General features: G+C 28.4%; 1 protein-coding gene across 1 annotated transcript in view; it reads right to left on the bottom strand.

Moving 5' to 3' along the window:
• Window positions 1-7,830: 7,830 nt before the first annotated feature.
• The window catches only part of LOC107441932 (tachykinin-like peptides receptor 99D), a 102,722-nt gene continuing 95,366 nt past the window's right edge, over window positions 7,831-15,186 (bottom strand). Inside the window, exons 3-5 of the mRNA XM_016055355.4 lie at window positions 14,064-14,214; window positions 11,635-11,831; window positions 7,831-10,252 (exon numbers count right to left, since the gene is read on the bottom strand). Of these exons, the coding sequence (XP_015910841.1) occupies window positions 9,997-10,252; window positions 11,635-11,831; window positions 14,064-14,214 (604 nt within the window). The 3' untranslated portion in view covers window positions 7,831-9,996. The remainder of the gene's footprint in view (window positions 10,253-11,634; window positions 11,832-14,063; window positions 14,215-15,186) is intronic.

The raw sequence follows: 15,186 nt of genomic DNA, 5'->3' as shown, positions 1-15,186 counted from the left end.
GCGTGGTTTTAAATAATACTGTTTTAATTGTTATTTTCAATTTTGTTTACACTATTATTCAACGCAAGGTATTCATAATCAGCATTCAGCTAGTAAAAATAAATGCATTTAATAAATCATGCGTAACAAAACTATCTTCCAAAGATAAACCATATTATTAAAAATCTCAACTTTCTCTATACATTATCTTATATTGCACTGAACATATCTTCTATGGTATACTTTAAAAAATCAAACATTCATAGCGCCTTAAGGTAATAAACTGTATATACTACGCCAATTTTAGGTCTGTATGCTTTGTTCAAGATTTTATAAAGACAAATACGCTATTTTGGAGAAAGTTACAATTCCATTCTTCCATTTTCAGGGAACGTTTTGTGGTTGATTTGCTCTGCACTCAGTATACTACGAAAATATTCTGACGTGAAGGTTGAAGATTTCGTACCAATATACAAATCCTTCTTTTTCTAAAATTTGAAATTCAAACCTTTCTCTTTTAGATAAATACATTTCGATGCGGAATTTTAAGCTATCATTTATTTATGCTTAGAATTTTTTTCTTTTAATTTTATTTTCCCATATGTAAGAAAAGGAATAAATAGTGTGTTTGTCTATCGTACACGGTGTCTATATAACTCAACAGTCAATACTTGGTTCGAAATTTCGATATAGATTAAAATATGCAAGTTTAGCACAAAATCTTAAAAATCTTTCAAAAATGTTTTTTTAATGATCGGGAGGGACTTCTGAAAGTGTTTTTTTTTTTCATTTGCTTAACATTAGATATTGTTCTCTCTCTGTGTGTTCTATGTCCTTTCTTCTTTGTGTGTGAATGTGTATGAATGTGACCCGCCCTATAAACGGGTTGTGGTTGAGTGAATGGCGTAGCAGAAGTCGAATTCCTGGCCATAGATGGCGCCACTGTAAAACAGGAGCAATCGCACCCTCACTGCCTAAACAGGCATAAGACAGAAAAAAAAATTAGATATTGTTGTAATTTAAATTGTGAGATGGATCGGTTTTTTAATCTGTGTGATTTAAATTTATTTACATGTGATGTTTGCTAGCTTAAAGCTCTGTTTAATCTAAACCAAGTTTGAGTCCACGTTCAATAATTTTTAACTTTGTTAATTATGCAATGTAAGCATTGGACAAATCAACGTGAGGTGATGCCACCTAATTAATAGTTTAAAAATTACTTAAAACCACGTGCTTGGCTTTCGTAGTTATTATTTCTTGAATGATAAAGACCATAGTTCTATAAGCATAGATAATTTGAAATCAATAATAGTTTAACGAAAAAAATTACATGCTTCTGTAAAATCTTAATGAAAAATTGGGAAATTTTTTGATTGGGATAATATTTGACAATTTTGATTAGGGTTTCTGCCTTGTTTCTACACACGGAAAACAACGCCTTCAAATAGAGTCTCTGCTCGATTGAGTGTACTTTACTTTTATTTATTTAGTTATACTATTTTAAAAACAATTACATTTTGGTTTCTTAAAGAATATTTTATAGATAGAAACTTTAACTTTAGAGAAAATGAGAGACGAAATATAATTTCTGTATGAAAGTACGAACAGAAGAATATTAATTTCAAAATTTGTTACGCAAATTATTAATAAAAATTTTGCAATTAGTTGCACATTTTATATAATAATATATATAAAACAATAATTACATTATTATACTTAATTTTTGGAATTAACTTCAAAACCTATTATTAAATTACGAACTTTTAATTTTCTAAAAGCTTCTTAGAACCATGAAGAGCGGAAAATGGAAGTTCGTAATGACGGAAGTTATTCTGGAGCTGTGAATAGGTAAATTTGTGACAGATGAGAATGAACAAAATGTTTACGTTGATTTTCGATTTATATAACTCAATTTTAAAGAGTCGGTAAGTACCGAGCACTAGAAGGACTTGAAACTCTCCGATAGGCTAATGTCCTTGACAATGCTGCCGAAAAACCTTGATATACGCTGATGCTGTTCAAAACATTGATCAACGTTAAATCCTTAAGCATTATATTTGCGTAGATAGATCAGAGGTCTCCAACTTACATGAGGCCGGAGGCCGCAATTAAAACACCAGTCAAATGGCGGGCCGCAACTTTATCAAAATTTTATATAGGACTCTTTTATGTTTGAAGGAACATTAAATATCACTGTCAGATTTTTATCAAGTTGTACAAAACAAAAGTATTGAATTACAAATTAAAATAAGAAGTAGATTTTTAAAACTATTTAATTGCATATTAAAAACTTCCGGCTACAATAACTTTAATGTGCACCTACGTATTGAACAACTAATGTGCAACAGACATCAAATTGTCAAGATACGAAACTTAAAAGTATTTAAAACCCATATCGATTTTTTACGAAGATTGTCCACAATAAATGAAAACTAATATATTTTAGCTCTCGGGCCTCAAAAAAAGGCTTCGCTGGCCGGATGCGGCCCGCGGGACGCCAGTTGGTAACCACTGAGATAGATGAACTCTTTTTGTCGCATGTAGAATATATTTAATATGAACTTTTTTTTAATTTTCTAAATGCGGATGACAGTAAAATTCTTCTTCTTTTAACTATGTAAAAAAGTAACTCTTTGAGTTTACAAGATATCAAAACACTTAACTTCTCTAAAAATTTCTACATTATTCCATTTAGAAGTTTTAGCGAAAAATACATATTTCCTAGATTCTTTCATTTTTATTTTTAAGTTGCGGGTATTTCATTGGAAAACCAAAAGTGATTCCGTATTTTTATTTATATAGAAGTTTTAAAATAGTTCTGTTATTTCATTACCTAGCTAACTTATGTGTTTACGTTAGGCTACATTTAAGTGGTAGATATGAATGATACTTTATCAAATAGATTTTATATATTTTAATCTTTTTTTAGAGTTTTATGTAGGAAGTAGTTTCTTATTAAGCAAAAACAGATTTATCGTTCTTGAATATAAATAACACTTACTTATTTTCTCGTTTATAAAATTTTAATTGAATTTTACTGAAGAATTTAAATTCTTTTGTAAGTATCTATCAAACAAAATGTAGTAAATGACCTATTTTCTTGTATTTTATTAATAAATTTATTATATCTAATAAGACTACTATTGCTGAGTGATAGAGGTTTATATACAGAATACCTTGGCGAACGTATTGTTTGGCCAATCAGAATACACTAAACTTGATTGACATTTTCTTCGAAAACAATTTTCAACAGCGTTGTATTTCAAGTGGCATTATTGCGGGAGAGCAGGGTTAATCTCGCACGCTTGTATCTGGATATGTGACAAGCCCTCCAGATTTCTGTTGATGTCTCCCATTCCATCATTTGGTTTAGACATCGTGTAAATCGTAGAATCGTAAGGTTGTTCAATTTATAAGACACCCAAACAATCAACTGAAGTAATTGCTAAGGATTAGCATATTCTGAAGTGAAAGGGACACGTTAAACACTCTCTGTTTAGCTTGTAGCACCTACTATTAGTTTCCAAAGTTCACTGTTATATTCAGCTCAATGTTTTCGCTGTATTGTCTTTTCTTTAGTGATTTCTGTTTGGCAAAAAAAGTAAGTCAGCCCTGCATTAGTTCTAAATATCGTGTTCTTGAATGATTATGCAAGTTATGATTTTTAATAATTCGAGTTTGACTAGCCAAATAAAGCATTCCCGCAACAGCCCATTGTGGGTCAAAGGGGTCATGGAGGTTAAGATTCCACAATTTAGTAACAAACTTGATTTTGGTAATGCGGTCAGCATTTCGCTCAAGCTGTCTTTACTTCCCAGACGAGATGGCATCCATCGATCTGCAGCTGTGAGGGATTTAAGCCACCACTGGGGATCGAACCTGAGTTCTTTACAGTGACAGTTCAGTGATTTAACCACCAGGCCCTGTTGGTTCAACTATGCAAATAAGACCTTCAAAAATGTTCTAAGAAATATTTCTGCATTTTGTCTAAATAAAAATCTTTAATTGTACTTGTACTGAAAAATTACTTGAGTGAAATTAGAAAATATTTTAAATATTGTTGATTTTTAATTGACTAAATTCATTTACGTTTTTTCAATGGATTAAAAACTTACATTGATTCTAAGAAATTTAACAAGGCACGTTCTTTGTACTGCATTGATGACTATGTAACTGCTTTAAATTTAAAAACTAAAAAAAAAACTTGTTCTAAAATTAGCCATATCCAATCGGTATATAAAAAAAAACTTTTTTGAAATGTTAACAATGCTGCTGCAATCATGTGATTAAAACGGTTGCTACTTCTTTACAGTCCACTCATCTCCATTTATTGGATATTTAATTTGGGAATTGTAAACGTGTAAGTCATCACTTTTCATTCACAAAGATTTTATTTTGAATTGATTGTTGTTTCTTTTCGATACTTTGATTTCTAAAATAATAAATATCTAACCTCGTCTTATTAAAGAGAGTGAGAAAGAGAGAAAAATGAAACAAAACATCTTAAAATTTGCAAAATGCGAAAGAACTAAATCTTTATTAAAAGTAAATTAATAAACCCAGACATAAAGCACCAGAACAATAAAGATAAAAAGAAGTTTTATAGACACAAACTTCAATTTTATCTGAAGCTTAAAATTGAAACACTCTTTATACATGAAGAGAAATGTATGTTTTTAAAACTAAAATTCACATTAAAGAAATGACTTAGCGTTAAAGAGAAACAGGCAGATTGAATGCAGAGTTTTCTTTACTTTCAATTTATAAGTTTAAAATGTTCTAAATTATATTTGGCACTATATACTTAAACTTTTCGAATAAATATATCACATTCATACAAGCCTTTTTCTTTCGTTTAAAAATACAAAATGCATTTTATCGAGGTAAAAAAATACTTCAAATTAGTTGTACCAAATTACTTTTGAAAAGTTTCACCTAAGAACTTTAATGTGCTGTTACTTTACTTTTTTTATAGGTGTGCAATTTTTCTAACAATGAAAAATTGTTAAATAAAGTTTAGAAATTTAATGTTCTTTTTTATTTTGCCCCTGGAAAGTCACAAGTTATTTTGATCCAAAGTGAAGTATTTTTATCATATTTAGTGTTTTCCAACATTCTTTTATATTATCTCTAAATTTTTTTTGTTTTAATTTAATATTTATATCAATATCATTTTGGTGACATCGCATAAAAAATACTCTATTGGGGATTTATTTTATTTAATTCTTACGGATTTTTTTACTATACATAAGCGCGAGAAGATACCAAATGAAAGAAAAAATATCACTCATTCAAAATAACAAAAATATCTAAAGAAACTTAATGAATTTAGAAGCACCATATTATAGCTTTATCTATTAACACCAAGGGCAATTTTAGTGATAGCGGATGTCCGATATGAGGTTAAGTATAATTGTTATTGTAAAAATCAGAAGTATGGTAAATCTTAGGCTTTACCGGTAAAACATAGGACTTACTAAAATGGCTTGGTGAAAGTCCGTAGTTTGTATTATTACCGGGGTCCTGTCCGGCACAAGTGGTAACTTACCATGGAATTTTCCATTCGTAGATATATTTAGTACTGTTCCGTTAATGAAAGCCATAAAAAAAATTTTCAAATTCGTGACCACAAAAGCAATCCTTCACTTCAACGGTCATTATTGGGAGTACGAAGCAATGGAACTTAACCATAAAAAAAAAACATTTGTGTTGGGTAAATCGGGCAATGGATCTCAGATTCTTTAATTAATCAGATTATTATACATAATAAACAAAGATTATTACTGATTATTTATTATGGTTGGTGTTTGAATTGAGTAAAATAAATTTACCACCATTTAGCACCTCATCGGTTAAGGGTAAAACAAACGGTTAAAGCTCAGAAAGATTATAACAAACTTTTTTTTTTTTAAAATTGAAAAAATAAATTGCAAAAATAATCGGAATAAGGTATGATTTAAGATTATGTAAGATAAATCAGATTAAAATATAGATAAGATAAAAGATAGACCAAATTAAAGTATACTTCGGACTTCCACCAAGGCAGTTTAGTAAATCTTAAGTTTTACCAGCAAAACTAAGCCTTTACCAGACTTCCGGCTTTACAGTAACTTAAACTCAAAAACTGCCATATATAAGTGGAACATGAATTCCTATTAGACTTGTAGTGTAAACAATCTACTAGTTGGAACGATTTTTCAAACTTTCCACAAGTTTTGAATATAATTTTAAAATCATTTCAAATAACTACATATTTAGTTACATTTATAAAATGCATTGTGGATTTTTGAAATGTTCTATTATTGTATATGTGTGATTATTAACAATTGTCATTCTCATTAAAATTGCTTTAAATATTCCTAAATTTTACATATTTCACAATTTTAAATTATTTCAAATAACTATGTGCTTGATTACATTTTTAAAATGCTTTGTGAATTTATGAAATATTCTATTATTTTATGTGTGTTATTATTACAATTGTGTTATTCATATTTAATATAATTAAATTATTCTGCTTTTATAAGCTTTATTAGTTAGGTTTTTTAAAACCAAGGTTCTATTTTGTCTGCCAAAGACGACACTGTATGAAGTGGAATTCCGCAACAGACAGTTCAGATTGAGAAAACAGAAACAGAAACTCCAACAAACCTAGTTGTAACTACTATTAATTTAGTTTGCATAAAGTGGAATCTGCTTAACTATGAAGCAGAAAATTTTAAGAAGAAAATTTTAAGAGTAAAATATAAGATGGTTCGTCACAGGTGGAAACAAGTACCTGATTTTTGAAAAAATAAATCTCTAATTATTATTTTTAAAGGAATATATTTTTATTCAGGACATTGATAAAATGGGTATTGTACAATGGACTATTTGGCTAAATACTATAACTCGACTTTCTGGATGTAATGAAGAAAAAAGTAGTTGTAACAGTCATATTTCAATTTTAGAACAGGAAAAGAGCATGGTGGCATAAAAAATTACTAAAATACCTTAAAATAAATTGATTTTCGTGATTTTGTTTTTAATTTCAAAAAGAATTGTAGAAGTATAGCTATAATTGCTGACTTACAATTCACAACAGAAAAATCTGTTGCAAATAGAAAAAAAATGTAAACGTTGATTAACGACTTTTTCTGAATAAAAGTATTATTTTCTATTATTTAAAAAAATTTAACAAGAAAAAGAATTTCCAATTATGTAAGTAGAGTTTAAATATTCAATTTAGTAATATGAAAAGCCCTGAAAAAAGGAAGGGATAGTAATGACTATCCTTTCCTTTTTCTTAAGTTTCAAATGATTGATTTAATATAATGAAATCTAAAAATTTATGTTTTATCGAAAAACGACAAAAAACTGTTTAGTTTACCGTTGTACTTACGGAATTAGTTCCATAGTTTGAGATAACAGTTATTGTGTCACTTGTATATAGTGTCTTTTCTATTTCTGTTCATTCAATATTTGCTGATATTTTGTTCTTCTAAACCTAAACGTATTTTATAAATTAGCATTGATAAGATCAGTATTTATTACATTAATGTGCCATAAATCTTTTGAAATTATTTTTGACTTTTTATTTACTTAGAGTAGAACATTTGTTTTATTATTACCATTATAAATATTTTATTATGACATTTATCTTATTAATTAGAAGTAGAACATTTACATTTGCTAGAACTTTAAGTAATTATTTTATCTGAATAACATTTTTTTTTCATTACAAAATTAAGAAAAGCAATTCGATACATGCATTCAAACCTGTGTTAAAGTATTTAATGATGTGTTTTAATATTGATTTAAAAGTTTATAAAGGGATTAAAAAATTCAAAATAACACATCAAAAAATTTTTATAACTCATGTTTATACATACTTTAAATTTTAAAATATACATCTTAAATATGAAATACAACGTAATAAATTTTTCAAAGGGTAAAATCACAGTCTTAAATTATTATTTTTTTAAACTCGGATTTTTGCTAACTTTTTTTTAAATTGTAATAAATGTAAATATTTTGGATAAGAGAACTTTAAAATTTATTGAATGCATATAAATTGCAAGCATAAGGTTTATATTTCAAGATTATTATTTTTTTAGAAACACGTAATAGCACGATAAAGTTGAATAATGTTTGAAAAAATACAATATTAGTTCACACATAACATTTAACATTAAATATACATATATGTGACAACAAAATGGAGTGAATCACAGCTGCCGTTATTTGCGAAGAGAGCTGTTTGAATCATTTAAAAGAAGACAGTGAGAAAAAATTGCTTGACATTTTAATACAACATTTTACACGCCTGAATTGAATTTTTACTTTATAAAATCACTCAAAGAAGTATAAAATTTTAATACAGCAAACATCTAACATCTGGCAACAATACAAGTAAATAAATCTGTTGGAAAGTAAGCAAAATTAATTTTAAATAGTCCTTCAGTTGCATTGAAAGATTGAAAAACTATTAGAGTGACTCGAAAATAATGTAGTTTTATTAAGTTTTAAAATTAATAAAGTTAAGCTACAAATTCAGACACAAAAAATAATTTTGGCAAATAAACTTTTGACAGATTTAAGTTTTTTACTATCGAAATATAGCGGGTAATCGAAAAGCTATTACCATATAGTACTTAAGTTAATTTTTCCTAAAAAAAATTGAAATGCAATATTTAATCAAAATCATTCAAACAGATCTTCCGAAACGAGGACTTAAAAATGCATTTTTTTCCTTTAATTTTATTACTCGGAAACTATTAGACAGACGAACCTCATCCAAATTTTAATATTTTTTTCCTTCATAAATACCTAGTTTAAAATTATGTTGAGATTTGCAGTTTTTAAAAAAACGTTTTGGTCATTATTAAGTAACATTTTAAATAATAATAAAAATATTAAAAACATATTTTTCCAAGAAACAATCTTTTTTATAAATGAGTTTTATACTTAAATTCAAAAAGTTTTTGATGCTCTCAAATGTTGAAATAAGTAAATATTTAAATTAACAGTAAGGGATCAACGTTTTCAACCGTAACTGGCTTAATTATTGAAACTTTGCTTGAAATATAGAGGCTCCTCCCCCACCGCCACTTTAATAATCAAAAACACAAATCGATTAAAAAAATGTATGTTTATTTAGGGAAAGTATTTTTTGTTTCGTCCTTTAACTAAATATTATCAATAATTAATCATGATATTTGAAGTTAACTGTAAAAAGCTTTAAAGTTGAAATTTAACGTGAAAATCCATTATATAGAGTAAAAGTTAATCCCTGTGATATCGTTTTTTGCCTCATAGTACCTATTTAGGTGCCTTGTAGCTCAGTTCATCTAAAATTTTAATGAAAAAGAAATAAAGTTGAGAAAGAAAATAGAGTTCCTTATTATTTATATAAATACATAGAACTTTCTTTTACCTTAAAATGTTTATTGTACGATTTCAAAGCACAGAATGAGCTAAAAAATAATAAAAACATTATCTTGGCACATAGAAATGACATTATTCTCTTGTCTCCCGAATATATCTTTTCAGTATAATCAAAGCATTTGAACCGTGTTAAGATATTAATACTACAGTCATAAATGTCTTTTATAATCTGAAATATTACATACATTGTGAAAACTATGTTGTTAGTTTTATTTATCTAGAACATATATTATTTTTACACTAAGCACTAAAAATAAATTATCCACATTAAACCAAATTGAAAGAGTGCGACGAATATAATTTAGTTTAGATGTGGTTTATTTATGTCTATAACTTTGCGACGCAGGATACGACATAAATCTATCACAATCAAAATGGCTGTTTTTATACAACTTCCCCTTTTCATAGAATCTCACTTACATCCATACTTTCTGGTGACGTTACAGTTATAAATACAGTTTTATGTACAGCTTAGAATATAAATTTTCGGCGATAAATAAATATACAGGCATTCAAATATAATGAATAAATCAAATAGTGAGTCTGTATTATTACTAGGGATGAAATATGACGATCGATTACAATCGCGCTTTAGACATTCGAGAATCTGTCCGTTCTCGGGGTTCTGGGGGTGAGGAAGGGTGTGCTCGAGGTGTGACTTCCGTTCAGGGATTCTGTAACAGTGTGCAAAGCCAAATTTGCGCTACCGTTAATTGTGACACGGGTATCGGTGTAGGGCTCTGAGTAACTGTGACGCACTGTTGCAAAATTTCTCTTTTCAAAGGGATTCACGTGCTCTTCCTTCCATTTGCAGCAGCAGAACACCTTTTTAAATCCATGGCGAAATCTGTAAAAAAAGAACGAAAAAAATAATACAGTTTATATAATCACTCAAAATGTTTGTTTAATATTGGATTGATGCATAAGTTCCCTCGCTTTTTTTAAAAAAAAATTTATAACTTTATTTTTGACATTAAATAACAACAATTTAATCAATAATGTACTCTCTGTTGTTGATTACGACTTCCTCCCAACGTTCAACGAGTTTTTCGATGCCTCTTCGGCCGAAATCACCCTTAAGAGTCTCGAAAAAGTCGTCCAGCTAAGCCTGTAATTCGACGCCATTATTGAACTAAACACTGCGTAAAGCAATTGAAATCGCACCGCACAAGTCTCTCTAGCAGCTTCTGTGTCTTTGGCACCTCGATTAAACGCAAAAAGAAGGTGGTGTCGGAAATGCTCGTTTTTGTCGACTTGACACTCCATTTGAACGCTCTAAAAAGTAACAAAAATTAAAGTCAACAAAAAAGTGAAATACACTATTTTGTAGAGCGAAACATTCTCTTTCGAATAACACAAAAGATTATGCCGAAACATTTCATTTTCAAAGCAAATTTTTTGAATAAAAAAAAATGCGGGAACTTGTGCATCAACCCAATACTTTATTAGTAGTTTATTAAATGACTCGTTAATTAATTTTAAGTGTCAAAAAAGTTCTTTTTTTTTCATTTCCAAATTCTTTCTTCAAATCCTTTTGATAAGAACAATTCTTTTTCTTCCCGTTTCAAAGAATCATTACATTCATAGAAACTATATAGTGCATATTACTACTCTATCAATCAATCAATGGCTCATTCAGCAGTGATGTCTTCGCCTGCTGAATGAGTCCTTATTTTGTTGTATTTATTTACTGAAATTGAATTCGGCAGATGCATTTAATTAAAAATGAGTTATGAAGTTATAGTTATTAGTTAAAGTTATTTAGGTAATAAACATATAAATTTAGAAAAAAAGTATTTAGTGTCAAAAATGTCAGAAATTTTTTTTGAGAAAATCTGCTTAAAATTTCGGAAAAAATTAGCGATATCTTACGACTTTTTTGCTTGTTCTTTTTCTCTAAAAATTAATTAAACTATAAGTAAAAGTACTAAATTTGAAAGCTAATGAAGTGTAAGCACATAATTTTTACTTGCAATGAAAATAACTTAATTAACTTTAGCAATTATATTAGTAAAGTACTTCCGTTACTTGTAGCGAAAATGCAAGTATTGTCATGCATGATATATAAAAGTTACAAAATAAGAAATGTTGAAAAAATAACTTATTATTTGCTAACATATAACATCAATGCCTTTGAAGAATAGTTTTAAAATGACTTAAGACGCAGAGCTTTGCAAAAATGAACATAATTTATTTAACTTAAAATTAAAAAAAGATACTTAAAGTTACCTGCTATTCATCCAACAATATATTATCGGGTTATACATGGAATTGGACATAGCTAACCAATAAATGGACAAATAAGTGTGTTGAACATGCGAAAATGTTATTATCCACGGGATGTGATGTGCCAATAAGAAGTAGACGTGGTAAGGTAACCAACAAACGGCAAATATTACAACCACAACGATCATCATTTTCACTATCTGTAAAAATAAAAACACAGATACGTAATACAACTTAAAACAATTTGGAGAATTCAGTATGAAACGTTGAAACAACGATACAATTGGCAACTTTTAAGCAACTTATTAAAGAAAAAAAAAACATACCCAAAGTAGGGAATACGCTTTTTTTTTTCCTGTGACGTTGTCAAATACAGGTTTTGGATAAGAAGTGAAAATTGACTTACAGCTTTGACTTTGAGTTTTTGTTGGAATAAGCTAAAACTATGAATATTACATGCTGCTACTGAATTAATATTTTAGAGGGGTATCGACCAATTAGGGGAGTGGTGAAACCCAATGCAGTATAACGCACGCGATAAGGGTTTCCTTAGGTGGCATTTCTACACTTTGAAATCGAGTCTTGGAAGCTAGTCGTACGGCTGCGACAGCGGAATTTGAGGGTCGTTATTTAATGCACACGGCTATTTCACTGAGAAAAAAGTATTGTAAAAACAACCGGAATATGGTGGAATTTATCGCGTTTATAACTCTATGGGTTCATCAGAAATCTCGAAAATTTTTACTGAAGCTCTTTGATAATGATTTTGGTAAAATTAAGAGTAAGATAAAGCTTTATAATGTGTGATAAAATTTGATAAGTGTGGTAAAATTTTGTAATTTTTAGACGATATCTTAAAGAGTGGTACAAAAAGCTTCTGTTCGGTTATATTGAATGTATTTATATTACATAAGCAAAATATCATTACAATAGTGTGAGGAGCGTCAAAAAAATAAACCAAGTTTATTCGTTAACCTACAAATCAAAATACAAATCAAAACACCACATGGGGGGAGAAGAGAATAAAGTTGCCATTTTATAAAATTTGAAATTAAACCGTAATACTGGGAAGTGGGAAAAGTTTTTTCAACGTTTAACTTTAATTGCCCTGTTGCTTTCAAATTTACCAAAAAATAGATGCACTACACATTGTAACAACATATTAAAACTGAATAACTTTAAAATAATAATTATTAAAAGTCTCATTATAAATACACCATTATTTTAATTCCGTGATTTTTATAAAATTCAACATCTTTTTTTGAGCAATATTTACTATTTTAATTGATGTTAGCATGCTACGAAACTTCAAAGAATTTATACCAAAGTTCAGTAGTTCAGTTTTATTGAAAGAAAATTTGAAATCATATTGCAATAAAGAAAGAATAAAAAATCAAGAGAAGAGAATATAAAATATAATAAAATGTGTGTAAAATATAATATATCCATCTATTTATTTAATATATATATGAATACATATATATATATATATATATATATATATATATATATATATATATATATATATATATATATATATATATATATATATATATATATATATATATATATATATATATTATAACAAAAATATATAAAAAATATAAATATAATCAAAAATAAATCATCGGTAATTAATAACAACATATCTTTGATTGAAAAAAAGTGTCGAGTTTATTTATGCAAAGCGGTTAACAGCAAAAGCTGTAGGTCATATTGCTATTGGATAACAATAACATGACTACTGTACTGTTTTTGCTGTTCACCGCGTTGCTATAACGAAACCCGACACCTTTTGCTTTTAAAGGTATGTATTATTGTTGTTAATTGCTAATGACGGGCAATAACACTTTTGATTATTATATATATATATATATATCTGCTGGCTAATATGCATAATATATATATATATATATATATATATATATATATATATATATATATATATGTATATATATATATATATATATCTGCTCTAATTTTCGTCGGTGGCATTTGCACGTGTTATTAGAGCATAAAGTTTTTTTTTTTATATAATCTTTTAAAAAAGTTCTACATTTCTAAAAAAAAAATATTTAAATATTTTCTAAATATTAATTCATTAACTTTTGAGGATTGATGCATTCATGTTTCTAGGGATTGATATATTTTCTTAGGAAGGCAATATCAGCCAACAAACGATGGCGAAAAAATTATTCCATTAGAGTTAGAGCACTTTCTGCTAACCCATTACCTACGAGTAAAATGCTACGGAGGATGACTACTTCCACTATCTGATTTATAAATTATTTCCCAGAGAGAATCTTCTGCGTTGATTCTTTGGGAATTGTCTTCCATACAGAGATGGAGGAGAAAGATAATCTCGATTTGAATGTCCGGAAGGAAATCTAATAATAAGAAGAAAGAGGATCTGGAAGAGAGAAAGTGTTTACCTTCCTCTTGGACTTGACGCTTTCAATCTGCTTCTGGGTGCATTCGCCGATGCTCTGACTTCCCCACAGTTCACGTCCTACTCGGAAATAAGTGAACGTCATGGAGGAGATGGGCAAGACGTAAGTCACGACCAGGATGACGACGTTGTATCTGGAGACAATCAGTTCAGCAGGACATATCAGAGTATAAAAAGAAAATAAAAGCAATGTGTTTAGATTGTATGGCTAAAAGAAAGTTCCTTCTCAAATGAATCACTGAACAATGTTAGTTCGATAATGAAGTTACAAAATGTAGGTAGAAAATGCATATGTTGGGGATAATACATAGAATATATATTTTAACATTAGGTCCTGTATTTAAAAAAAATGTATTTTTTTTATTAATTTATATTTATAAGCAAAAATTAAAAACAAAGTTCTAAGGTACTGGTTATTTTATCAAATGCAAAAGATACCTGAGATAATTACAATTTAAATCTACTTTTATTACGAATTTAAAATTAAAAGTAGATAACGAGTAAAACATGTTAGTCAAAAGCAAATACACGGCAATTTATCTTAATTTATAATCCATAAGCCCTTGGCGACCAGCTTTAATCCCTACTGACTCGCTGTTTCGTAAGTTCATATTGTTCGGTCTGAAACTATGCATTAAAATTATAAGGAATTAGGTACTAACTTCGGAAAAACCGAAACAAAAAAAAACTTGCAAAATTCAATAAATTACCTCTTAAGTGTTTTTATATAGTTTCGACGAGTCTGCTGCTTTCATCAACTTTGCTCTGAGTGATCGTGGCTTCGTAAAAAAAAATTTGCTTTTAGCGAAATTCAGCAAAAATCCAAAAAAAAAAAATGTAGCTTGATCTACTGAACATGCAGATTATTAATTAAGCTGGAAAATAAAAAAAAATATTTGAAATGGAATGTGATAGGTTTATTAAATGGATAAGTACAAAAAATAAAATATAGCATGGTGATACAAAAAATAATCCGATTAAAAAGAAATATATTTATAAAATTAAAGCAACTTAGCGCAATATGCGTGAAGTGAATTTGAGAATAACTTTGATGCTACAGATATTTATAACAATAATGATAACTTGTGGGCTCCCCCTCCCAGTAC

The sequence above is a fragment of the Parasteatoda tepidariorum genome, chromosome 1 (assembly GCF_982258835.1).
Source record: "Parasteatoda tepidariorum strain Cologne lab strain chromosome 1, Ptep-v5.0, whole genome shotgun sequence".
In the NCBI taxonomy this organism is placed as follows: Eukaryota; Metazoa; Arthropoda; class Arachnida; order Araneae; family Theridiidae; genus Parasteatoda; species Parasteatoda tepidariorum.
This window is presented reverse-complemented; position numbering and strand designations above follow the sequence as displayed.